At 39.1% G+C, this 27,077-nt stretch overlaps 2 protein-coding genes and 1 long non-coding RNA gene across 9 annotated transcripts; 2 read left to right on the forward strand and 1 right to left on the reverse strand.

Annotated features, from left to right (window-relative positions):
• Positions 1–1,989: 1,989 nt before the first annotated feature.
• On the forward strand, positions 1,990–7,615 carry LOC307027060 (G2/M phase-specific E3 ubiquitin-protein ligase-like). Of its 2 annotated transcripts, XM_079695247.1 has the most exons (13): positions 1,992–2,708; positions 3,552–3,669; positions 3,804–3,925; positions 4,037–4,346; positions 4,472–4,563; positions 4,963–5,004; positions 5,232–5,299; positions 5,383–5,475; positions 5,582–5,892; positions 6,001–6,179; positions 6,327–6,499; positions 6,632–6,846; positions 6,958–7,615. In XM_079695247.1, exons 1-13 carry the CDS (start codon positions 2,643–2,645, stop codon positions 7,197–7,199), a joined length of 2,031 nt encoding a protein of 676 aa, XP_079551373.1. In that variant the 5' UTR covers positions 1,992–2,642; the 3' UTR covers positions 7,200–7,615. The 2 variants fall into 2 exon arrangements, with proteins under 2 accessions (XP_079551374.1, XP_079551373.1); XM_079695248.1 differs by lacking the exon at positions 5,383–5,475 and having other exon boundaries at positions 1,990–2,708.
• Positions 7,616–7,694: 79 nt separating this feature from the next.
• Positions 7,695–11,814, reverse strand: LOC307027061 (uncharacterized protein). 3 transcript variants are annotated; one of them, XM_079695251.1, is made up of 5 exons: positions 11,572–11,814; positions 10,759–10,858; positions 9,477–9,866; positions 8,989–9,173; positions 7,695–8,491 (listed from the first exon to the last, which is right to left on the reverse strand). In XM_079695251.1, the coding sequence occupies exons 2-5, from the start codon at positions 10,782–10,784 to the stop codon at positions 8,331–8,333; spliced, it is 762 nt and encodes a 253-aa protein (XP_079551377.1). In that variant the 5' UTR covers positions 10,785–10,858; positions 11,572–11,814; the 3' UTR covers positions 7,695–8,330. The 3 variants fall into 3 exon arrangements, with proteins under 3 accessions (XP_079551377.1, XP_079551375.1, XP_079551376.1); XM_079695249.1 differs by having other exon boundaries at positions 8,955–9,173; positions 11,572–11,807; XM_079695250.1 differs by lacking the exon at positions 11,572–11,814 and adding an exon at positions 11,354–11,514 and having other exon boundaries at positions 8,955–9,173.
• Positions 11,815–12,772: 958 nt separating this feature from the next.
• LOC307027062 lies at positions 12,773–26,089 on the forward strand. 4 transcript variants are annotated; one of them, XR_013804510.1, is made up of 11 exons: positions 12,773–13,461; positions 15,195–15,302; positions 15,575–15,715; positions 15,832–15,936; positions 16,998–17,108; positions 17,422–17,531; positions 17,990–18,153; positions 20,670–20,820; positions 21,918–22,074; positions 23,103–23,210; positions 24,583–26,089. It is a non-coding gene; the product is annotated as an uncharacterized lncRNA (long non-coding RNA). The 4 variants fall into 4 exon arrangements; XR_013804511.1 differs by having other exon boundaries at positions 23,109–23,210; XR_013804512.1 differs by having other exon boundaries at positions 17,422–17,454.
• The last annotated feature ends 988 nt before the right edge of the window (positions 26,090–27,077 follow it).

A 27,077-nucleotide genomic window follows, 5' to 3' on the forward strand; every position in this document is an offset into this window, starting at 1 on the left:
TGGTAATACTTTTACAAACACTATATAATAATATGCATTCACTATGACAATATCATGCTATTACTATAGGAGTGGTCTACAGTGTGTTCAAAAAACAACTACAGAAACACTATATATTATACTATTTAAAATAATATAGGAATACTACAAAGATCTAGATACATAGTATTACTATTGAAATATTATAGGGCTACTATAGCTAGTAAAATGGCACTACAGAAAAGACTATAGTAATACGATAGCTGGCGAAAAATACTATAGAACTCTACAAACTTACTATAGGATACTATACAACTCTCATAGTATACTATAGTAATACTATAGTTCATTTTCGTAAGCTGCCTTTGCAGGAAAGACGGCCGGCAAAAATCACCGTCTATGTGAACGTGAACATTAATAGAATATCACCTCCCATCTTCAGAGCAATCTGACTATTATAACATTAGTGTTAAGAAAGCTTAATTAAATATCTTCCACAACATAAGTAACCGGATCAGAGTAACATTAAGTACAGTCCGCGGCATATCACATCATAATGTATCATATATTTCCTTATCCGAGTCAGCTGAGCCGTATCTGGCCGTGCAACACTTACAGTGTCACATACTGTATGCAGAAGTATTATTTTAAGCAACACATTAAGTTGACGAAACACTCGAGACAAATTTAATTAAACGCTTCGCTGTCAGTACGCTTGTCCATGTTTGTGATTGGTCAAATGTTGCTAACCCCGCCCCTTTCATGTGAACGCGCACTCAGCCGGACAGAGAAACCCTGGCTTAACGAGTTGATAACCAGCGTCGTAGGACCGTTTAGCGAGAGCGTGTTTGTTTTGGATTAGGTAAACCGGGTAAGTCAAACATATCCAGGTTATGATGAACCGGCTTCGTAGTTCAGGCCTCTGATCACAGCAGGATAACCGAGCTAGCTCAGCTTGTTGCTCTGATAACTTAAGATCCAGAAGTCCGTGACAAAAATCCTTCATCCGGTTAAATATTCTTAAAATAATAACAGGGCATGTGATCATGCAGCACTGCGTGTCGACTCATCAGCAGCAGCTGATCTCTCTCTCCCGTCAGATTAGACTTCACTCGCGTTTATGTCCATATTGATCAGATCTAGCTAGTTCTAGCTAATGATGGGACTACCTGCTTATTAAAAGACACCTAAACAATAAGTGTCGCTATGCAACTAGGTGAGGCCACAAAGTATAGCGCAGCATTACGCATTTGTTTACATGCCCACCGGAACCCCGAGGCATTACCAACAGATCAACGCACAATCAACCCATACAGGACATCTCTTTCTCCACATTAAGTGTTAGACATTAGAATTGACTATTCTTGTCTGTCACATACTCTTCTTGTCTGTCACGTAAGTGGCGCAACTGAAGCGGTATTGTGCTAAAGGGAAATTATTGAGACCGAAGAGATTTAGATTTTGCCGGCCAACGGGAACTCGGTTATGGCTAGAAAGGATCCGTCTTGTGTAAAACTCTCGCGAGAGTTGGGCTGATTGTCACGTGGCTGGATGTTTACGTTTGGCAGGCAGCCTTTCAGTTACGATCGTTAACATCAGTTGGCCACAGCAAATGATGGTGAGAAGCAATGGCGGCTGGCCCATAGGGGCGTTAGGGGCGCCGCCCCACCTCTTCCCACATACAAAAAAAAATAAAAAAATAAAAATTAAACTAAAAAATATATATTTCAAAAAATATATATTTCAAAAATATATATATTTTATATTTTTTATTTTTAATGAACAAGGTAAATATCATACAATTGGTATCAGTAAAATGTATAATCTACAATAAAATCTTGTTTAAAATTGTGTTACGATGTCTAAAGTTACTGATAAGTCACATGTTTCCTGCCTGGCCTTGCCCTTGGCATTAGTTTATCATTACGGGGCGCTGCCCCCGAGCCAAACAGCAGCAACCAGCACTTTGCTATAGTAAACTGTGCCGCCGAAACATAATTTCAGCCAATCAGCGAAGTCAAATATTTTGGTCACGTTGGCGCCCACGTTGCTTACGTGCGTTGACGTGAGTTGTTTTTTAGACTCGTGAGGAACTGGGGTAGTATCTATAGTAACGCAGTGTAGGCGGAGCCGTGACGTCATCTTCAATGAGCTCCCCAGAAAAACAACACAGCCGTTAGCTCTTAGCACTCAGAGCTCACAGCTCTTCATATCTGTTCAGAAACTAGAAAAGAGTTAAACAAGTACAAACCACATACTGTCTGTGTCATGGTGAATGCAGTCGCTGGTTTATTTATGTCTGTATAGGCCGTTGTTGTGAGTGTGGACGGTCGGAGCATTTACAACGTTAGCTTAGCCAAATCTCCATTAGAAAACACGCATTTTAAAAGGTTTTTCGCCTGCCGTCTGTCTGCAGACTTGTCAAAGCCTTAATTCATGGTTTTTACTATCCGGTATCTACGGTGGCCCTGAGAGGCCAGGGTGCTGCAAATAAAAGAACGCTGCAAATAAAAAAAACGCTGCAAATAAAAAGAAACAGAAATGCCGCGCAAATAAAAACGCTGCGATGCAAATAAAAAAGCCACAACGGAAGTGAATTACCGGGGACTATTATTGCTGATGCACATACGACGGAAGTTAATTACCGGGGACTATTATTGCTGATGCACATGCGTTTTTTTATGCGAGAGAAGAAGAAGGCTGGGGGATCTCCGGGAAACATCTCATGGGTAAGTTTATAATGTTAAAGTTACACAGGATGTAGATAATATCTGTCGCTGCCGTATTTATGACTTTAAATGACGTTATTTTGTGTGTGGGAGCAGATTATGTGTGTAGTGTATAATGTTAGTAGAACATAGCTTTGATCAAAACTGCAGAAAGCTATTTTCAAGTTGTTTGCTTGTCTGTAAAAACTGTTTGATTCTGCTCGATTTATCCGTGCAGCTTGAACCGTTTTAAATCTAGACCACACACACACACACACACACACACACACACACACACACTCACAGTATTCTTGCGTGTTTAACTGCCTGAAACTTGTCTTGCCCTTGTCAGTGGGGAATGTCGTGATTAAGACACACTTGCAATCCATTTTGGGAGATTCCTTGTATTAAGCCAGCGTTGAAAGTAGTACTGATTAGTCTTTCCAAATGTGTTAGTGTTATTTAAAAACTAGTGCAGTGCCCGTTCGGGGCATGGCCGTTCAAAGCTTGTGCCTGTACTAAGCGGACCGATTGTTTGGCTCCCATAATTGCTGCTTGCAATGTTGTCCGGGGGGCGTACCCGATCGGAGCGCGTAGATTCGTCAAAAATAAAGGTTTAGAAAAATGAATCCCAAAAAATTCTAAATGAAGGATGCAAATCATCATGCAATCCGCAAGCCATATCCGAAAGCTTAGGTCGATCTGACAAACAGTCAGAGAGATATGCGAGCCACAGACACACACACAGACACACACACGGACATTTCTTGCTTTATATATAGATAGATAGAAAGATAGATAGAAAGATGTTCATGCAATTGAAGCGCAAAGCAACCTAATGATACTTTATTTGTTTTCTTGCAGGTCATAATGTATTGTCCTTTTTGTGGACAGCAGCAGGACTCTAAATCAGCCTTTTGCTGTTCATGTGGCAAGGACCTCGAATTCCTGTGTGATGTTGATAAAACAGGCACAAGTGGAGGTAATTTTTATTTTTTTATTTTTTGAATTAGGCTTAGGCAATGTCCACTCTATATCTTATGAGTATGGGTGAGAACACTGTATGTCTCTCTGTTCTTTGTCATTGACGATTGATTGGACTCTTATTTCAAGCAGAGGCTACAGGAAAAAGCACACTGGAGTTATTCCGGACTTTCCGGAGTGTAAAAGAGAAGGAGAGACGAGCAGGTTTTAAGAAAAAAAAAACACCATCAATAGACAACCTGAAGGTTGTGAAGGTACATTTTTTTGCTGAGATAGACTAATAATTTGCCGACAGTCCATTCTGTCATGTATTTATAGTGTCACTGAACTAGTTAACAGTCGCCTATTTCGTTGTTTCTCTGTAGATTTCAGTAGGCCTTATGAGGCTGAAAGATGGTGTACTGAAGACTGTAAGAGGAACAGTACTTCCCCTTTTGATGCGACCAGAGTCGGATGCGGACGAATTGCAGAGAGCTGCTGAGCAAAAAATGAAGACCTTCGACAGAAATTTAAATGGTGGTCCCTACGTACTGCTCTACCCTGACGGTACAAAGATAACTAATATACCAGGAACAGAAGTACCCTTCACTCTAAACGAGTACAAAGAGGTAGTGGGGAAGGCCTACCAACGTATCACACTGTACATTTGTACAGCTGAAGATTTATTTACATCTTGTAAGTAATTGTGAAATTAATTACCAACCAAGAAGAGCTTTTTAAATTGATTTGTTTGTCAAGGAAAGCACTCTGTTGTTCTGAGTAGTCTAAAATCCTCTTATACCTGTTCTTGTATTTCACAGCTCAGGAAACCAGCTCTGAATCCAACTCATCGGATTCAGAGGTGATCATCATGAGTCCAACTTCTGCAGAATTCAATGCAGCTGATACATTAGTGAGTACTACATTTGTTGTATCTTAGATCGCTTATATTGTAAATTCTATCTGGAAGTGAAAATGTTTCTAGATTTCACATAGACGGCATATTTTTACGATGAAACATGTCCCAAAATAGCATTTTAAATTGCGGTAAATGTTGCAGCGTCCTGGCTTACACATATTATACAAACTTAAGAAAACAACTTTATTTAGTGCAGATCCCTGCAAAATCACACCATAATAATGTGTATGTTTTTCACTGAAAGTAATAATGTAAGAAGGATCATTCCCCCTGGCGCAAATCACATACACTTTCTGTTAGAATAATAGAATTCAATATTTATGTTCAAATGTGTTAAGCTCTAGTTCTGTCAAATTTGAAGTGTCACACTGATATATTGTTTTTTACTTCCAGGTATGGGAACCTGCAGAGTCAGGCAGTGATTCAGCAGCTCCGGTAATTGTGGCTCCAAAACATTGTCTTTTGTTCACATTTAGCCTTGTCTGGAAATATTGTCACACAATTAATGTCTTAAACTACATGAAATAACGTGTCACACTGACCCAGAGATCCACGTTTGTGTACATTAGAATAGTCTTTTCTTTCTAAATCAGCCCTCAGATAGCCATGATTTAAAATACTTCAACTTACCTGTCCTATCCCTGTTATGGTTTGTGATTCAGGTCTTATTTTCTGACTCACAAGAGGGCCCAGGAACATCAGGAGGTGTGCTGGAAACTGCGTGCTATAGGTATTATACTTTCCTTTCTACAATTCAAGTATGTTTTATATGAAAACATCAACAATGTAAACTTGTGTATGTCAATTTCTCAGCAAATATACTCAGCTGTATGCGCCCATTGTAATAGAGGATAAGGATGACTCAGACAGTGTTGAATGCAGTCATGACATTCCAGAGGATACAAAGTAAGAGAAAAGTTACCCTTACTTCAACTGTGGTTGTTATTTTTCCTGATCAAAAATGTGTGCTATGGTGTACCATTTAACATGGTCATAATTTATCTGATGACAGGGTGGACCAGCAATCACTTTCTGAGATAACTGCAAACCTGGCCCTAGAGATTGACCATCGAGCTGTCAGCAGATTTAACATCTGTCGCTCGAACATCTGGGATGGAGCAGTCAGAGGATTCAAAAGGGCAACATTCTCAGAAAAGAAAGACATCCTGGTGAAATTCTCTGACGATGAAGGGAGGTTTGAGGAAGGTCTCGATACAGGTGGCCCCAAGAGAGAATTCCTCTCCCTTCTCATGAAAGAGCTGAACAAACGGCCCATATTTGATGGACCTGTGGAGAGCCGCTACCTGGTCTACAATTCAACAGGTTCTGTTTTGTGTATAATGTTTTAAAAGAACCCATATTTCAACCTTGCAGTGTTTTCAAATATGGAAACTGATTTAATATTTCTTTATTCTGCATTATCTTGGACAGCTATCAGAGAGGATGAGTATTATTTAGCAGGGAAGATGATTGCTGTGTCCATTGTGCATGGTGGACCTGGTCCTAATTTTCTGTCAGAGGATCTGGTCAGCTACATCTCAGGGCAGAGCAGTTTCAAGGCATCGGTCGGAGACATTACAGATGAGGAGATAGGGAAAGTCCTACAAGAGGTATGAGAAGGGTGTGAAATTCTAGAATAGGTAAAGAGAGAGTTTTGTCCACTTAAACCATTCTTTCAAGATATACTTCTGGCATTACCATTAAATAATTACGTGTCATATTTGAAATGTGTGGGACTCTGTTATCTCTTCTTTTAGATTCAGAATTCACCCTCAGTGGAGATCCTTCAGGACTTGATGATACGGAACAGTGCCATGTTGCAGACTGCTGGGTGCTTCAGACATGTCAGGTCATGTGAAGAAAAAAAAATGATAGTAGAGGATTACCTGAAGTGGTACATAATCCACAGGAACAACACTGCAATCGAAAGGTAGGTTTTTGTATTTCATTGTTATTGCTAAAATAATTATGAAAAACGTGTTGCTGTTGTCCCATTTTCTTGCTTACTTACTTCTACATGATGCACATGTATCTTTGCATGCATCTTTTAATTGTATTTTAGATTCAAGGCTGGACTTGAAAGTTTGCAGTTTCTGACAGCTCTGCAGCAACATCCAACGGTCCTGACCCCTGCTCTCTGTCATGCCGATGTGAAGCTGTCTGCTGCAGAGATGGAAAATCTGTTCCAGCCTGAATTTAGTCAACAGGGAAGCAACAGAAGGGCTCAGGAAGAGAAAGCTATGAGTTACTGGGCAGATTATCTTCTCGATTGTGAAGGTTAGTCAATTTGCTCTTGTCTGATTTTTATACACACAGATTATAAAGAGTTCCGGTGTTGATGTAGATAGTATTTACTGTCAATTGATTCCAATGTTCTCTACTTTTTAGAAAATGACAGCTCAGTGACCTTGGAGGAGGTGTTAATGTTTGCTACAGGTGTGCCATGTGTGCCTCCTGCTGGTATGAGTCCTCTGCCACGCATTCAGTTCCTATGTTCTACAACGTCAACATTCCCAATGGCAAATACCTGTGCCAACATTTTAAAGCTTCCTCTTTTGGACACTTATGGTGCCTTCAAAGCCAACATGAACTTTGGCATTAATAATTCCCCCGGCTTTGGGTGCCTTTAAACAATTAAATAACTTGTGGTAAAAGTTAATGTTCCCACACACAGTAGCTACACAGTCCGTTGTTTTAATGTTGCGATCTGTCAGACCAAAATGTTGTGACGTAAGAGAGATGTGAGTATTTTTCATGGCAGATTTGTCCTATTTCATATCTAACATGTGAACAACACCACACATTTGTATTGTATTGTTATTATATTCTCGTTAGGTAGGTAAGGTAGACCGTGGTTAAATCAAGAGTTCAGAACATGTGTTAAGATGTTTTACAAATATTTACATAAACAGTAAATAAAGACTGCAAAAGGCACCTTGTTGTGCAAATGTGCCAATTTTGTTTTGCCCATTTTATCAACATGTTTTTACATGGACTTTGTGAAAGAGTAAAGCTGAATGACTCTTCATTAAATGGTTTAAAAGTGTTTCATTTTAACGTAAGGACTTGTTTTTCTACGTATAGCATATATGTTACACACTCGCTACAAAGATGACACGGCTGTAGCTGGTTCACAAGATTTTATTCTCAGATCCACTGTGAAAACAGAAATAACAGTAGCATATGTGACTGATGCAATGAATGAATGTTATTGTTGATTCATCAATTTGTTATGGGCTGTGTCTGAAATCACTCAATACTCCCTATATAGAATTCCCTATATAAGGAGTAGGGAGTAGTGAATGAGAGTGATTTCGGACACGCCTTGGTCTTTAAAATGTCAGAAAGTGAAGCCTCACAGAGAACAAATTAATCCAGCAAATATTCACATTTTAGAGGCTGGAACCTGCTTATATTCAAAATTAAAATCAATTACCAAAATATTAGGTGTATAATCTTCTGACGATCGACCATTCAACTGATAACACGGATGTAACACTAAACATGTTTTACAAAATACATGAATATGGTGTATGTTTATTTAAACAAAGAAAGGTTTCAGTCTAATGACTTATGCAAAGATACAAGCTGAATATTTCACTGGACTTATCTACTCAGAATTGCAGCATTCTAAATAATATTCAACCTACATTGGAAACTTGTACACACAAAAAAGGTTCTGGGGGGCTGGTGGGGCAATGTATTCTACACTCCAGACATGTTTTTCATGGAAATGTAATTCTGAACAGCAGCTGTCCAGTTCACTGGTGGAGCCAACCCACTCCATCTTTGCAAGTCCACAAAATGCATCTCCAGATTCTCATCACCACACAAATTGTACTGGGATGATGCTTGCATGATGCCATCAAAGTGGTGTAGGGCTTCCCAGGACACTGGAAATCCACACTCCCTTCCGCCAAACCTATGACCAGTCATAAATTGAAACATGAGTCAAGTGATTACAAATGGATCATTTAACCCCCCAAACATGCTAGATAAGCATTATAACTAAAACTCCATTGAGTCAGTTCTTCGTTAATTAAATCCTAAACAAAGAGCTTTGACTTGAGAAATTAATCTCAGGTTGACAGCAGCTCTTTCAGTCAAATATGGTCATTCTACTCACTTTCTAACACAAGGTACTTTTTGGAATTGAGTAAGATAAATCGACAGAATAGCTTTGGATATCTTCTGATTTAGGTTTTGTGTTGGAATCAATTTTTAGTCGTTTAAGACTTGAAATCATTTTGAAATAATGAGTTTTCAGACTAAATGAATCACGTTATTTATCAAGTGACAAACTTGTCATATTGGGCTGATACACCAAATTATATGAAGTCAGATATATTTTTAAAGTAATATTACCAAACAATTTGAATACAAACCTGTGAGGCAGGTGGTACATGGCATCAGGTTTACCTGATGGACACTGAGACAGGCGAACAGGTCTGATGGTGTGGTTGTTCCACAGCTGTCTGTACTCATCGAGGTCTTTTTGGAAGATGCCCAAAAACACATATCGCAGCAGACACTTGTGCTCATGGCTCCCATTGAAGAGGTGCCTCTCTCTAAGGTCACTGAAGAGCTCGATCCAGAACTGAGTCCTAATGGTGGAATTCAAAACTTTTGTATTTCATGAAAAAAAGACAACTTCAAGTAAAAAGTCACAATATTTCTAGAGATGTTGAACATTTCTTGGTGCGCTCCTACATTATTTCATTTGGGAGCACATAAACTCCCTTGGGAAAATGTTAGTGTACAGCTCTAATGTAATTTCACAATTTTTTTCATCCAGATAGATTTAAAGTATTTGGGCACCTCTGTACCTACCACACACACACACACACACACACACACACACACACACACACACACACACACACACACCTGACCTTAAAAGGCTATACCTTTGCTTTCTGAAGAAAGACCACCAACTCTCGATGCGCTGGTTTGCAGTTGAGGTACCATACATGTGACTGAGGCCTCCTGCAAAATCATCTGTGTGTTGAGATCGTAATGTGCAGTTAATGGCTGCCATAGTGCCGTTTTCAGTTCCACAGTCAGTGCGAAGGCGGGCTGGAAGTAGTCCAAACTCCGATACACACTGCAGGTAGTACTGCGCAATGATGCCCGGATCGTTGTTCGTGCTGCCACTCCTGAGCCACATAACTTTCCTTGAAAAGCCGTCGATGCAGCCACTGATGGCAATACCAAAGGGTTTAAGTTTATCATATCCATCAGCGTGCCACACTTGGTTTGGTCCTGCTGTGACGTATCCCCTTCGGACAAACCTTCGCCTGGAACGAAGTTGAATACCAGATGGATCTAGTCTGGAAATCGTCTGTGTAACATCCTCCCTTTTTACTGTCAGGTGATACTTTTGTTGCAATGTCTGCCACATAGCTCTGTAACCCAACAGCCGACCCGAGCCTCTCAGTTCATGTGCAACAGTTTGGTGTACAGTGCCAATGGGAGTGTAGTCTGTCCTTCTTGTTAAGCCAGCGTTCTGTAGCCTCCTCTTTAAGGTCCTCAGACTAAGAAAAATGTTGTGTCTTTTTTCTAGAAAATCAAGTATCACTTCATAAGCGTGTCCCTCCGTGAAGTACTTGTGGATGAGGCCTGCCTTGATTCCTTCATTAGATGCTGTGACTGAAGGGAAAAGACAACAGTGTCATTAGGAATGAAACTTAATAACAAAAAACCTATTAAGAAAAAAATGAAAATGTATCAGTAATGAGGAAAATACCTGAAATGTTTGATGCATAAGTGTATGTTTTCAGTATGTTCAATGCGTGAACAATTCCAGACATGAGGAGCAAAAAAGAAGAGAAATAAACAGGCAAAGGACAACATATTGAGATACTTACATAATTGGTAAGGATAAAAATACATATCAATCTAGAGGTAGCAAACAAAAAGGTACCCTTTTAATGCCTGTATTTGTGCATAAACGCATCAGTAGGCTCAACCCTCAGCACATGAAGGAGCACATAATTGGTCAACTTTGGTATTTCACCTGATTTTTTTACTTGTTGGCATTTTTTTTTATCAGTAGTTCTAAATCACGTTGAAATTGCCATGACTGACAATAATATGTGTATAGCATATCTTAAAATGGCAACAAATCATATACAAATAAGACATTATCACTGTACTGGTGAAATTCTTGACTTTTAAGGAGGAGCTTACCATCTTCGAGAAAGGGAGCCAAACATTCAATGTTGCTGCCACAGGAGCCGCAAAACCTCCCAAAACACCCAGCAGTCCCACAATATGGACAATACATTGCCTGTGGAAAAAGAGCAATGTTAATGTTATTCATTTGCAATTAAGTAACAGCTACTTGGTAAGCTATTGCAGCAGGTAATGTTACCTGCAAACAGCTGACACTAATTTAACAGCAGATATCAGCTGCAATCACTTAATATCTGAACCATGCATCTACAATGTCAAAATACATTAAAAAAAAAAGAAAGATTTAAAGCCAGTACACTTCTCAAAGGAAGCACGTCTTGGATAGGATAGAGACCCTTCTCTATCTCTAAGCAGGATAAGAGACCCTCATTTATCTCTAGACAGGCACATTTAGATGACATGTTGATGGAGTCAAGATTGACTACAGGATGTTAGTGAAGATCTATACTTGTATGTATTCAATATAGGGCTGGGCAACGATTATAACGCGTTAACTTGCCCAGCCCTAATTCAGTAAAAGTTGTTCCTTCAGAGCATGTTGAGGAGAGGAACCGAGCTCGTCTGTTGAATAAAGGCATATTCAACTTACTTTGTGTGTCTTAGCATCATCTTTAAGTCCCGGTCGGCTCAGATCCGTTTGTTTAGAAAACAGCTAACGTTAGCAGATAAAAGTAGCTATGTTCTACTAACATTATACACTACACACATAATCTGCTCCCACACACAAAATAACGTAATTTAAAGTCATAAATACGGCAGCGACAGATATTATCTACATCCTGTGTAACTTTAACATTATAAACTTACCCATGAGATGTTTCCTGGAGATCCCCCAGACTTCTTCTTCTCTCGCATAAAAAACCGCATGTGCATCAGCAATAATAGTCCCCGGTAATTCACTTCCGTTGTGGCTTTTTTATTTGCATCGCGGCGTTTTTATTTGCGCGGCATTTCTGTTTCTTTTTATTTGCAGCGTTTTTTTTATTTGCAGCGTTCTTTTATTTGCAGCACCCTGGCCTCTCAGGGCCACCGTAGGTATCAGTATGTTGTTACTTCGGCATCATTTTGAAACGTGTATTACAATTAAATCACGGTCAAATATGTTCATCTTGTTGTAGTTGTAGCCCCCTTGACAGCGATTCTCTCTCTAGTTTAGACAGCGGTCAAGCCAGCCTCCACTCGGAAAAACCTAGTCAAGCCAGCCCTCACGTGATATTGCGGTGCGCGAATATCCTATGCATTACGGTAGAGTAAAAAAAGAATCCTCCCTCTGTGTTTAGATGAGAATAAAACAAAAACTGTCCAGTATCATAGATCCATCTCACTCCAGGGTGATAGCAGGACACCCCATGTAGTCACTCAGAAAAAATCAGGACATTCTGATGTACAGTTTCAAAATAAAAGACCTTTGAAGCCTCATATATGAGCTATCATCCCTGTTTTTAGATGAGAATAAAACAAAAACTGTCCAGTATCATAGATCCATCTCACTCCAGGTTGATAACAGGACACCCCATGTAGTCACTCAGAAAAAATCAGGACATTCTGATGTACAGTTTCAAAATAAAAGACCTTTGGGGACAGGGATGATAGCTCATATATGAGACTTCAAAGGTCTTTTATTTTGAAACTACATAAGAATGTCCTGATTTTTTTCTGAGTGACGACATGGGGTGTCCTGCTATCAACCTGGAGTGAGACGGATCTATGATACTGGACAGTCTTTGTTTTATTCTCATCCAAAAACAAGGATGATAGCTCATATATGAGACTTCAAAGGTCTTTTATTTTGAAACTCTACATCAGAATGTCCTGATTTTTTCTGAGTGACTACATGGGATGTCCTGCTATCACCCTGAAGTGAAATTAGTCTTTGATACTGCACAGTTTTTGTTTTATTCTCATCTAATCAAGGCATTTGCCTTCATCAGATGGAAAGTGTCTTGACCAACAACTTAAGTATTTCTTATAGCTATGCAGGGCATGCAAGCAAGCAAACACAAACAAGAACAAACAAACAAGTGAAATGAAGAATAAAATTGTACAATATAATATTGTGCTGGTTCATCTTATAATTCAGTCTAGAGAATGCACCAGACGGCATAGATCTAAGACCTGCAAAAATCGAAATGTTCTAGAGGGAGGACCCCCAAACCCTTCGTGGCATTTCGTCCGCACGCATTTTTCAGGGCAATCTCTATTGGGCTCAGGGCCAACTGTAAATTAGCTTAGATGGCCCACAGGGCCAAAATCCTTAATGTCATGCACTGAATAATAATAAAATATTCTTCTTCAATTCCTGTACTTTTTTCATATCGCAGGGGAAAGAAATATCGCAATGTCAGTTTTTTCCAATATCGTGCAGCCCTAATATAACCTGACCTTGTCTGTCTAATCTTTTTTTCTTCATGATTTTCTTTTAAATGTAACTGACAATGCTCCACACTATATCCAAAACAAGTATGCAAATTCTACTACTAACATTCAATCTCTATTTATTTAAGTCTTGATGCATCGGTTGAAGACAAGTCACTGGGTAGGCTTGTAAACGATGACCACAAAACGCCCAACTGCAAGATGAGAACAATTGTCCTTGATGGGATGCCACATCTCTGCCTGTTTGCCCTTAGAGACATCGCCCCAGAGGAAGAAATATCCTACAATTATGGGGATGCAGACTGACCTTGGCGCAAACAGGTAGACATATAACTCAAAAGTAACACGTGATTTAACACATGTTTTTGTTTCCCTCCAAATGATTATAGTACCTAATTAATTTGTTGTTCGATTCACAAGTCATTTTAGATGGTTCAGATGTGGCAAACTATACTGGTATTGGAGAATTCATCAGATTTGCTATAAGTTTGGTCTGCTACCTTTATGAGCAAGTGGGGGAGTGATACTTTAATTGATGATGTATTTAATTAAAAGCAGAACTTGACAGATTTCACCTGACAACTTGCATGCCCTTGCTTGCTTTTCAGTTAGCTAATGTTTGCAGCTCATGAATATTAGATTGCATTTAGCTGAGGCTTTTATCCAAAGCGACTTACAATAAGTGCGTTCGACCAGGAAGATACAAACTTGAAGAAAACAGAATCATATAAGTACATCAGGTTTCATAGAGCTAAAACATTTCAAGTGCTACTCAACTGGCTTTAGATAATCCAGTCCTTTGTTAGTATATAAGTGCTTTGTTTGTAATTGTATCGCTCGAAGTGGAGTCTAAAGAGATGAGTTTTCAGTCTGAAGAAGATGTGTAAGCTTTCTGCTGTCCTGATTTCAATGGGGAGCTCATTCCACCATTTTGGAGCCAGGATAGCAAACCCACGTGTTTTTGCTGATGGGAACTTGGGTCCCCCTCGCAGTGCGGGTGCAGCGAGCTGTTTGGCTGATGCAGAGCGGAGTGCACGTGCTGGGGTGTACGGTTTAACCATGTTCTGGATGTAGGAAGGGCCAGATCCATTCGCAGCATGGTACGCAAGTACCAGTGTCTTGAAGTGGATTCTAGCAGTTACTGGAAGCCAGTGAAGGGAGCGGAGGAGCGGCGTGGTGTGGGAACATTTAGGAAGGTTGAAGACCAGACGAGCCGCTGCATTCTGGATGAGCTGCAGAGGTCGGATGGCACATGCAGGTAGACCAGCCAGGAGGGAATTGCAGTAGTCTAGGTGTGAGATGACAAGAGCCTGGACCAGAACCTGCGTCGCTTTCTGGGTCAGGAGGGGACGTATCCTCCTGATGTTGTAAAGCGTGTATCTGCAGCAGCGGGTTATCTCAACATAAATGTTGACTTCCCTCAAAACATCCACAACAGACCGTTCTTCTACCGAGATAATTCAGTAATATAAAGCTGTCTCCACAATCTCATTATGTTGTGCCTTTCACTATCAAATCAAATACATTTTTATTTATATAACACATTTAAAAGCGATTTCTGTTCGAGCCAAAGTGCTGTACATGTAATAAAAACGCATTACTACAATCACAATAAAAGACAATAATTTACAACAGAAATATAAAAAACACAGGGAAATGGAGTCCCCATACCATGACAGGAATCGGATCTCCTTGATGGGACTTGTTCCAGAAACCTGTCACACACACTTGTTTCCAGTCTTGTCCTCATGGGGCCCTCCCGTTTGGTTATAGCTTGAAGTGATTTCTAAATATTTGTGCAACACATTTTAGTCTCTAAACTCAAGTTGTTGTAGGCATCATTCTACACCCTCTGAGCCTGTGCATGTTTGAAAGGGGTAATTTTAATGCAATCCATTGCAACCCCTTTATGATATGTTAAGACCACAGTAATGAATAATGCCAGGACTTTGCTTTGATCCAAATCTAGTTTCAGAAACAGTTTTTGATTTAGCTAACTGTGGTAACTCATGAATATTTACTATCTTCTTACTGCATTCTTGTTTTATCTTAAGTTCCAGGTGACGAATGAGCAGTATTATCCAGAGGCAGTTGAGGAGGAGAGCCTCCCCTTAGAGTTGACTTCCCTCAAAACATCCACAACAGACCGTTCTTCTACCGAGGTAATTCAGTAATATAGAGCTCTCTCCACAATCCGTTTTTTTTCTGTTAATCTACTTTTCTTCGGTAATGATTTCAAGTAATTTTAAAGATTTGAAAAATATGTACAGATTTATGTATTACATTTTGAGACCCCTGTATTAGAACATGCCGTGCAATTTGTTTTAGCCAAAGGGCTGTTGCAGAAAGACATTTTACAGAAGGCAACCTATTAATGTCAATATGATTTATTTACTATTTTAAGGCATACTGTTTTGTGTTTATTTCTATATAGCTTTTTACTGTCAGAGGGTACTCTCTAGTGGATTATCCTGACACTGATGAACAGGATGAAGATTTTATTCCAAACTGTGATGAAGGCAATCCGAAGCTCAGGATGACAGAAGATGTTCTGGCAGGCTCAGATACTTTGAATGCAAGTTCATTTTTTTTCTCTGCACTGTTTCAAAGGTCCTCCCTTTACAGTTGAGTGTATTGGAATGCAAACATAAATAAATAAGTATTCAATGACAAACCTTTTTTGTTTTGCAGATGGATAGAGTTCCAGATTTTTCGAGTGATGAAGGTTCAGAGTGCCCTTCGACCTCAAAGTCTGAAAGAGCTCCCCTCAGGCAGAGAAGAGCCTGTTGCCGTCCAGTAAGCCACTTTTTACTCTTCCATGTTGTCACTTAAAGGGTAGCACCAACCAAAATCAATGCAGAAGCAGTCCACTGCAGTGCATTACCTGACGGCTGGTCTAATACGGCATTTATCATTTGAAACTTGAGAATTGATTTGACATAAACAAATATGGGGTTGCCGTATTAAAAACCTGCCACCTCTGGGTTCTGCACATAGACATATTATATACGAACCAAGTCCGTGTTTCGCTGCATTCCTTGATCTCCAATTATAACGCCGGACTCCGCCGCCCGGAGCTAACGGAGCCGCAGGCGGCTAGCTCCGTCCGCCGGGACGCACAGCACAGCACGACATTTTAATTGTCTGGTATTTGTAACAACATTCCCTAAAAAGGCACAAACACGGCTAAAGGGTCAAGTATAGTAACTACAACTAGCTAACGTTGTAGCCTAGCAGAGTGGACAAGTTGCTGTTAGCTGACAGTGAGGCACGTACCTGTCCATCAACGTGACCACGCCCTAATTTATGCAATAACTTTAAGACCTAATATAAATAAAAGGGTCGCGTTATAAAACAATTCACTCAACAATTAATAATCTTTAAGGTGGAATCTAACTATATCCCGAATAATTTGTATTGCATCCAGGGGTAGAAACATGTTTATTTCTGCTGTAAAGTTGGGCATTTTAACATGGGGGTCTATGGAAATTGTTCCTTTCTGCAGTCATCCCCTATCGGCCAATAGATTAACTGCATTTTGTGGCACTTCCTTATTGGCCTCCCGGCTCTGCCCCAGAGTTTGCCGCTTGGTTTTGCACTACTATTTTGAGGGCTAGTCCGAGTCTGAAAAGGGAGGAAGGATTATATCCTTCATAGTTGGAACAATGTAAGCTAAATCAAGATGAAAAAGTCATGTTTGATAAACCAAATAGTCCTGATCATGGCAATGTGATTGCTTTCACAATGACAGAAGATAATATGCATGATATTTATCCTAATTTGTCCTCTTTTACTGACAGCTACTGCATATTTTGAGTCCATATCTCTTGTCTGTAAAAACGATTTTCTGTACCTAGATGCCAGTATGCAGGAAGCTGAAGAGTCTGAAGGTGAGGCCAGCATGTCATCCCTTCAAGATGGTACAAGAAAGGTCCTGACAAAATACCAGAAGTCGGCTAAAAAGAGAGGTATATATTCATGCTAGAAATTCATTTAATGTGTTCTCTGACAGTGCCTCAAGTCTAGCTATGTCACTGATCACCATGAGGTTCACTTTCTAGAAAGAATTACCTGAAAAGTACAAAAATGATTTACTCATCAGAAAATAGCAAGATGGTCTCAATTTAGTTTTTTTTTACCAACATTTATATTGAGTACTTCATGTTAGCACTGTAACTAAATATGCTGAACATATAGAAACCATAACCAAATTAATCAAAACTCAAACCAAATAAAGATACTACTATATTTTGATTATTATTAAATGTTTTCTTTATCCAGATGCCGTAATACAAGACACTGAAGAGTCTGAAGGTGAGGCCAGCATGTCATCCCTTCAAGATAGTACAAGAAAGGTCCTGACGAAACACCAGAAGTCGGCTACAATGAGGGTTAGATTGTTTCCCTGTTTAATAGGTTGAAAAGAGGATAACGCAGAGTGATGAATCAGCAATGACCGTTTAAATAAATCCCTTTTTTATACAGTTTGACAAATCAAACATTTCATGAGAAATACCTTTTATTTTCTAATTCTGATAACAATACTGTAAAGTTTAAACCATATGACATATATTCATGCTAGCAATTCATTTAATTTATTCTCTGACAGTGCCTCATCAATTGTTGCTATGGATCAATGAATGTGAGACGTGTTCTGGAAGTAATATAGTCTGTGTTTACATTAGCATTGCTAACACTCAGAGCTAACCTGTACTGGAGAAAGTATCTTTAAAGAAGCAGGAAATAAAAATAAACTCACCTTGTGGTAAACCTGAGAGAGATTCATAACTGTATGATACTGACTCTTAGGCTTCTTAAACCTATAACATGTTCTTTAATGTCCACCTAGGGAAAGAAATGGTTGTGAAGCGCATCTGGACATCTGAGGAAATTGCTGCTGTGGAACGACACTTGAGAAGATGGATATTTATGAATCAGGTTCAGGGAAAAGAGGCCTGTGAGGATTGCATCTCTGCCGAACCACAAGCCCTATCAAATAGGGACTGGAGAGCTGTTAAGTATTACATCAAAAATAGAATATCTGCTCTCTGAAGGAAGTTGGTATAAAACCATTGGAAAATACTTTCAATGTTAGGCTGATGTTAGGTATTTTTTTGTTTTGAGTCTTCGGATATTTTCTGAACTTGTACATTTTGTTAAAACAATACAGAAAAACATAAGGAAATTGGTATAAAACCATTGGAAAATACTTTCAATGTTAGGCTGATGTTAGGCCTTTTTTTTTGTCTTCGGATATGTTCTGAAGTTGTACATTTTGCGCAAACAATACAGAAAAACATAATAATTTTGAAATAAATGTTTATTGCATTAAAAGAATCTTGTAGAGTTTATATTAATTATTATTATTATTATTAGTAATTAGTGTTGGGTATGTTTCCTAGCTACTACTTCTCCCATTCACAAATCCGAAACCAAATAAAAAAATGTATTAATATCTTAACAAATATATTCCATTTCAGAGCAGAAGAAATAGCCTTCAAGGGTCCAACTCTGCACATACATCATTCAGCAGGGCACAGTGAAGCTCAAGCATTCAACTGTATGAACAAGCAATACTTTGAAATGCAAAAGTGTGTGTGGTTGTGTATGAGAGTCTCTTTTAATAAATGTTTTAAATTCTAGCGTCAAATTCGTGTGACGCGTTCTCGCGGTAGCTAATCAGCGGTGAGGATCTCAGCCTGACGTTGGATCAGAAAACCTCACCCGTTAGCTGTTCGTGGGGGGAGGGGGAGGGGCACAGCGCACACCCGCGAAAGTGAGTTGAGGGAAGAACTCGTTATGGCATCGGAGGGAGAAGGGGGAGGGGATTTAAGGCTTCAACTGTGCTTTATGTGAGCATCTGCTCTAGTTGGTCTCAGAGCCCCATAAATATAATGTATATATATTTTTATACTGTATATATGTTTTTTTTAAATATATATATTAGGGCCGGGACTCGATTAAAACAATTTATCTAATCAATTACAGGCTTTGTAATTAAGTAATTGCAATTAATCGCATTTTTAATCACATATAAATATTTGACCTGAGAACAGTGAGAAGCAATTTATTTCACATGGATTTTAGTATACCATTGAATAATGACTGAATACATAAGCTTAAGCAACAAAACATTGTTTATTTTTTTCAAGGTGGTCCTTAACCAAGACCAACAGAAAAGTGCAATTTTTGCCATAAAGTGTAGCAATAGCATATTTAGGAATATAGTACATTTCAGAGATTCAGGTAGCCTTTAGGTAGGTAGACCTTCTTTAAACTATAACACTTTGTTTTTTAAGTAAAACACAATACTTTCAAGTACATTCAGAACATTGGAAACCCTGACTATTAGAAAACATCTCTTTGTTGCTTCAGAGGCCATAACAGACTTTGTTGATTTACCAACAGTTGATTTAAAAAATCTAATACATTTCAGTCCAACTCTCTCAATAACCTTGGCCAAAACAATAAACAGTTCAACATAAAGTGCCAGTTGCACCAACAACATAATAAATAGTTCAACATAAAGTGTACAATTTAAAATAAAATAAAAAAGTGCCAGTGATTGACCTCAATCCCTCCTATTCTTCCAATATCCTGATGAAAAATAAAATCTCTCTGTTGCATAGGCCACTGTTTGATCAACGCGAATTGGGTGTGGGTCCTTGTACTCCGAGTCGGGCTAACGTCCACGCTAGCTTCCACGCTAGCTGCTATAGGTGTTGCATTGAGGTGATACTTGAGGCTTGATGTGCTGCGGTGATATGCAAATTCCTTTTTGCATAATTTGCAAACAACCTTGCTCTTATCGACGCTTCCATCCGTCCGTTTTTTAAAACAAAATGTCCCATCCACGGGGCCAACCAAAGCAGTCTCATCAGCTTCTTCGTTCGACTATTGTTCACTGTGGTTTGTTGTTGTCTGAAGTCATGAACGTTAGTTGGTGCTCCAGTATAATCGGTACCCCTGAAACTCATCCAGTGAGAAACGTTCCGCGGTACAAAAATAAGTGCGATTAAAATGCGTTAATTTTTGTGTAATTAATGAATCTTAATTAATGCGTTAAAGTCCCGGCCCTAATATATATATATATATATATATATATAAATAAATGCATGTTAAAAATCTCAAAATAAAACTTGCACCAATGCAATTCAAATGATGCTGCAGAAAAATAACTGCTTGAATGCCCTGTTGAGAAGCTCAAGTGGGAGTTTCTCAGGACATCATGCAGTACAAGCGAAAACTTTTAGTGCACCTATGGCTGTCATGTGGCACTTCTCTCTGTAAAAGTGGTGTAAATAAATGGATATTTTACCTTTTTTAGCAAGAGAACGTTAGCTAGCTATTACTTTTCTTAATAAATTAAGTTGGAATATTATTGGCTTCAATAAGTTATGTGACAATGGTTAGTATTAAACCTCAGAATAAATGAACTTACTGACACTGCTGTGCACCTGCAAACATTGAAATATCCTGAACAGGATCAGGGTGTGATTAATAATAAAGAGTGTTCTTCTGTCTAACAGGTGAGATGGCTGACCATTTAAAAAAAACAAAAAACAATGCAGAGATCAGTGAGAAAGAGACGGCTTGGTCCTCAACAGGATGCTGAACAGCACATTAAGTTGAGGACTGACAAGGCTGGTCTTGAAGAGCATTTTATCGACCAGTTTAAAGGTAAGTGCTTACAATGTTGTATGTTTTTAAATGAACACAAGCAAATAGTGCAAATTAAATCACAATATCTTAATTCATAATCCCAACATTGCTTCCTTTGTTCATTTTAACTCCAAAAAGTTACTTCTTACTGGCAGTATTATAATTTCAATCAAAAATCTATGCAATTATTAAAAAGCAAATGTTGTTATATTTGGTAAAATTTTCTAAACATTCCTTCATCGATAAATACAATACTTCAAGGTTTTGTAATAAGCCACTTACAAAAGTATAACGCACGTTTTTAAAACAAAAGAAACACCTCTTAGACATCTCCACAAAGGTCAGACTGGGCATCATATCAATGGGCCACATGGAAGTTGAGCATGTTCATGTATAATAATACAAATAGTTACCCCAATAACTGTTTTAGTCAAAAAGTTATTAGTCTGAATACATAATATATAAGCATCTATAGGGACAATTGGGTTATTATTTCTTATTTTTTAGTCTTCATTTTTTTTACAACAGTTGTTGTGATTTAAACATATCCCTCTATATTTAAATAAAACTTTTTTTGATAATCATTTTTAATGTCAGGTGTCTCAGAAACAGGTGAATATGTAAACCTTGCATTCTAACTTCCCACATGGCTGTAGTTTATTAATAATTATTTGTATTCAAATACATGTTTAATCTGATTTCATTCTGCTCTAGCTGGGTTAAATATGGATTAACACAGACATATTCTCTATTTTACAAACATAAGAAGGTGCTACTTGTACATTGGCATGTCACACTGTTGTCTCCTGCGTTGTCTATTGCAGCTCTTAGTCTTTTGGATAATTTTGCATGGAAAACTATGTTGGAGAAGAGCAAATCTTATTTTTGTAGTGCTGTGAATTACTTGAATTGGCTTATTGATAGAAAGGTGAAAGAAGACTGAGGGGTTCTTGCCCTTTTCTCCAAAGTTGTCTTCAATACCATTAAAGTTAACTCTTGAGATTTGACCTCAATTCACATTGAGATCTCCCTTTTTTTAACTTGCAATATAATGGCTTCAAACTAAAAATTTGTTTAAGTGAATCATGTAATAAAGATTTCTTCTTACTTTAAAGGTCGATGTGTGTTTGCTGCTAAAGTTTTCACAAAAGGAGAGTTTGTGCTTGAGTACCGGGGCAAACTTTATAACCAGGATGATGCCAACACCAAAAACTACAGTGACACAGAAGCAACGTTCCTGTTTGATCTGAAATGGGATGGGAAATGTTTGTGGTAAGTCATAATAAATGCTATTGTTTGCTGTTGTAAAAATGCACTGCTCTTGTTAGAATCTCACATAAGAATAATCAATAATAGAATCTAGGGCTGCACGATATATCGTGTCGTGACGATAATCGCGTTATGCGCATGCGCGATATTCACATCGCAGGACGTGCAATATTAAGTAGGCAAATTAACTCAAACACGTCATGTTACAATTATTTTTGCTGCTTGCTACAAAAGGAAACCTCGCGCGGCTCTCATTTCAGGGGTACTTGAGTGAGTGACATGCAGGCTCTGCATGCACAGCAAACCACCAATCACAATCATTCTTGATCAGAGGCCTGTACTACGAAGCCGGATTTTCGCTTAGCGAGCTAACTTCAGGGGAAACTCTGGGTTTCCGGTCCTACGACGCTGGTTCTCTTCTTATCGGGCTAGATCTCCATGGTAACTTATGCTGACAGCTCCGGACCAGGTTAGGTTCCAGGCTAGGAGATCAACTCGGAGCTCATTCCACCATTTTGGAGCCAGAATAGCAAACCCACTTGTTTTTGCTGATGGGAACTTGGGTCCCCCTCGCAGTGCGGGTGCAGCGAGCTGTTTGGCTGATGCAGAGCGGAGTGCACGTGCTGGGGTGTACAGTTTAACCATGTTCTGGATGTAGGAAGGGCCAGATCCATTCGCAGCATGGTACGCAAGTACCAGTGTCTTGAAGTGGATTCTAGCAGTTACTGGAAGCCAGTGAAGGGAGCGGAGGAGCGGTGTGGTGTGGGAACATTTAGGAAGTTTGAAGACCAGACGAGCCGCTGCATTCTGGATGAGCTGCAGAGGTTGGATGGCACATGCAGGTAGACCAGCCAGGAGGGAGTTGCAGTAGTCTAGGTGTGAGATGACGAGAGCCTGGACCAGAACCTGCGTCGCTTTCTGGGTCAGGAGGGGACGTATCCTCCTGATGTTGTAAAGCGTGTATCTGCAGCAGCGGGTTATCTCAACATAAATGTTTACTATCTTCTTAGTGCATTCTTGTTTTATCTAAGTTCCAGGTGACGAATGAGCAGTATTATCCAGAGGCAGTTGAGGAGGAGAGCCTCCCCTTAGAGTTGACTTCCCTCAAAACATCCACAACAGACCGTTCTTCTACCGAGGTAATTCAGTAATATAGAGCTGTCTCCACAATCTCATTATGTTGTGCCTTTCACTATCAAATCAAATACGTTTTTATTTATATAGCACATTTAAAAGCGATTTTTGTTCGAGCCAAAGTGCTGTACATGTAATAAAAACGCATTACTACAATCACAATAAAAGACAATAATTTACAACAGAAATATAAAAAACACAGGGAAATGTAGTCCCCATACCAAGACAGGAATCGGATCTCCTTGATGGGACTTGTTACAGAAACCTGTCACACACACTTGTTTCCAGTCATACATACCAACTAAATAACAAACAAAATGACAAAGCAAGTCATTGTAACAAAACAAGTAGCCGAGAACTGTACTGTATAGTTAAGGTGCAAATAGGTATGAATGTAGTGCAAATCCCTTTTAATAATAGATACATATAAAGTGTCTAAAGTGAGTGATAAGGTGAGTGTTTGTTTAAAGTGAGTGTGTACATGTGGATGTGTGTGCAGTGAGTGTAGATGAGGGGTTATTACATAGTGTCATTTACATTTTACGCTGGATTGTAAAAATCAAAGTAAAAAGCATCAAGCTTGCTCTTCATCTGCTCCCATTTTGCTACATTAAAGTATATTCTTTGTAGGTGGTAGTCTTCTGCACAGTGAACATAGAAATAACACCATGACATACCAGTGAGCCCGAGCTGCCCTGTTATCTGGTCGTGATAATCGTGACACTCTTTTATTTTGTAGCTGCCATCTGCCTGCTTTAAGAGGTAAGCACACTCAGTGAAGCTTTCCTTGGATGGACACTTAATTTCTAAAAGCCCATAGCTTGGACTTTCAATCTCTCCTATTTCTAAGACCTTACGGTCAGGTGATGTACCGCGGTGTGGTGCCTGCGGATTCACAACAAAACCACATGGATTCACTTTGTTTCCTGTTAGCTTTGTGTATTGTGTTGCTGCTATGGGCTCTAGTTCTGTACCCCTTTCCATGGCCTTGGTTTGTACTGATCCTTTATACTTGAGGCTTACAGCAAGTGTGCTCTCCTGGAGCAGATTCTTTTAAAGGTGCTTGATGTTAAGCGATCAGATCTTGCATTAAACCACAGGTTGTTTGTGTTTTGTTGTCTGGTGTCACATTCCAGGGCTATAGATTCGGGTAGGGAAATGGTCACTGTTGTAACTACGCGTGCCATTTTCATCCAGGACTGTGCATAAACTTGTCGGTTGGGATGGTAGAGGAAAGCTGGGGAAGTCATCTGGTTGACAGACAGGCGGCGCTTCAGCATCAGCAGAAGGGGCTCCCTTGTTTAATAGGGGAAGCTGTAAAACAGAAAAGATGGGATCAAAATGCTATCATTAACATGTAAATATGTGTCTTTCCAGAGACTTTGGAGCCACCCCTCCTTTCTGAACAAGGTCAACTGCAAGGGGGACCAGAAGAGGAGCAGTCCACAGAAAAAGAGAAGAAATTAGAATTAGAAAATGGTAACCTGAAAGAGATGCTGGCTTTAAAGGAAACAGAGGTAGAAAGGCTGAAAGCAGACATTGGCACACTTAGAAAAGGAACTCTCACACCTGAACTCCTCCAAAACTGTGCCATGCCCCAAATGTTTGCATATAGTACTGGGTTCACATATGAACGATTCAACCACCTGTGCACAATATTTGGCATTCCAAATGATCCATGTGCCACTCAAATAAATGTCCCCTTAAAATACCAGCGGAATGATTGGCAAGTTGTTGAGATGTCCCTGCGTAGCCAGCTGTTATTTGTTTTAATGAAACTACGCAACAATGAAGACTTGAAAAACCTTGCCTTTAGATTCAGTATAACCGTGCAAAGTGCACATAATCTTTTCAACTCCTGGATTCATTATATGTTGAAATGGGTGCAATACCAATTTGGCCTCACAGAGATGTCATTATGGAAAATATGCCAGACACCTACAAAACGGATTATCCATCAACATTTGCATCATTGGATTGCACTGAACTAAAAATTGAACGGCCTACCTCACTGGTGTTGCAAAGTCAGAGCTATTCGAGTTACAAAAGCACAAACACTCTGAAATCGTTAGTTGCCTGTGACCCCCGTGGTGCTGTGATCTTCTCTTCTGCACTTTTTACAGGCTCTATGTCTGACAAGGAGATAGTCAGAGAGAGTGGTCTCATCCCACTACTGGAGAAACAGATAGAAATTGGCTATCTGCAAAGAGGTGATGGCCTAATGGCCGATAAGGGCTTTTTGATAGAGGACGATATCAAGTCTGTCGGACTGCAGTTAAACCTGCCACCCTTTGCGAGGTCTAAGAGGCAAATGCCATCTGGAGATGTGCTCAAAACTCAGCGCATCGCAAAGCACCGTGTTCATGTTGAAAGGGCCATCGCTAAGATAAAGAAATTCAAAATGGTGTCAGACCGAATTCCCAATACTAGGTTGGGGAATATAAGTCAGATGTGGTGAGCGTGCTCTCAAACTTCCAGCCACACATTCTCAAACAGTGAGGGCACCGGACTCTATAATTCCTTGTATATCTTCCTGTACATTTTACTGTATATTTTAGAATGTATGTACATCAAAGTGACTAGTAACTGCAGGGTTCAGATAAATGTAATGGGTTAAAAAGTACAATATTTCCTTTGAAATGTAGTGCAAGTAAGTTCTCTAAAAATGGAAATACTCAAGTAAAGTACAACATTGCATCTATTGAACAAAGCTACAGATAGATGTTATCAAATGTTTGGCTTGGTGACATTTGTGTTTAGTGGGACATGTTTAATATGATAGTCATTAATATGCTGTAAGTGTAATCCAGTTTTTTTTTATAGTACTTCTATTCTGTATTTAATTTTTTTACTACCAAAATGTAATAAAGTACTTCTATTCTGTATTCAACTAATGTCAAACTGTCTAATTTGCATCATCAATATAACCAATAGGGGATACAGACCCTCACACTTGTTTACACTGTTGAGTTCTCTCATATTGTTAGATTAAAATGCCTATATTTATATATTTCTACTATTACCCTCTTACTAGTTATGCTGTAGTACTTTAATTACTTTTATTAATTTGTATATTTGTACCCAGTTTAACCACCTGTACATACAATGTATAGGTGGTTAAACTGGGTACAAAATATACAAATTTATAGTGTAGTGTTAATCAGATGTATGTGTACAGAGCTGTATTATATAGGGGGGGTCTTATCATATTCCATAATTATATACGTTTCTCACCTGGTGGCTTAGGCCACATCCCACAGCATATGTCCTGCCGCAAACTTCTACCTCAGGTGTGTCTTCTGCTGCAAGGTAGCTTAGAGGCGCATCTGTCATCTCTTTCATGAGCTTGTATGTATTTGTTCCTAGTGTTTGCCTAGACACAGAAATACCATTATTAGCAAGAGCATGACTGATGGTAAATATGGTAAGTATGGTAATATGCAGTACACAGAATTGAATAACTTAATTGTTGTGGGTATAGTTATAGGCTTCCGCTTACGGTTGACTTTGGCCTTGGCTACCACCACATTGAAAATAGCTTGGCCAGTTATTTTTTTCCCTCTGGCTTTGTGCCATTGTTGAGGCTGTCTTGTGGAGGAGATCTGTTCTGTTTTTGCACGCCAAATGTCCAGTGTGTGCATCAAGCCCACAGTATGTGAACAGTAACCTGGCATACTGTAAATTATTTTAAAAGATCAGCTTGGTGGCATGTTTATTTCATGTTTCACTCGACTCATTTATTGTACAGCTACACTTGCAAACATTAGCTAGCTTGATAGGATGATCAACATAGACGTTAACGTTAGCCCTAAACAATAACTAGATGTACGATTTCAATAGCAATGACAACTCGATATTACAAAAGCAGAACA

The sequence above is a fragment of the Notothenia rossii genome (assembly GCF_949606895.1).
Source record: "Notothenia rossii genome assembly, contig: scaffold_58, whole genome shotgun sequence".
Lineage (NCBI taxonomy): Eukaryota > Metazoa > Chordata > Actinopteri > Perciformes > Nototheniidae > Notothenia > Notothenia rossii.

Coding starts and splice junctions, on each gene's coding strand:
- LOC307027060 (XM_079695247.1), top strand. CDS start 2,643: ATGCACATGCGTTTTTTTATGCGAGAGAAGAAGAAGGCTGGGGGATCT. Junction 4,564..4,962: donor TCAATGCAGCTGATACATTA/GTGAGTACTACA, acceptor TTTTACTTCCAG/GTATGGGAACCTGCAGAGTC. Junction 6,500..6,631: donor AACAACACTGCAATCGAAAG/GTAGGTTTTTGT, acceptor ATTGTATTTTAG/ATTCAAGGCTGGACTTGAAA.
- LOC307027061 (XM_079695249.1), bottom strand. CDS start 10,784: ATGTTTGGCTCCCTTTCTCGAAGATG. Junction 9,867..10,758: donor GGCTCCCTTTCTCGAAGATG/GTAAGCTCCTCC, acceptor ACTTCGTTCCAG/GCGAAGGTTTGTCCGAAGGG. Junction 9,174..9,476: donor TCTTTCTTCAGAAAGCAAAG/GTATAGCCTTTT, acceptor TTCCACCATTAG/GACTCAGTTCTGGATCGAGC.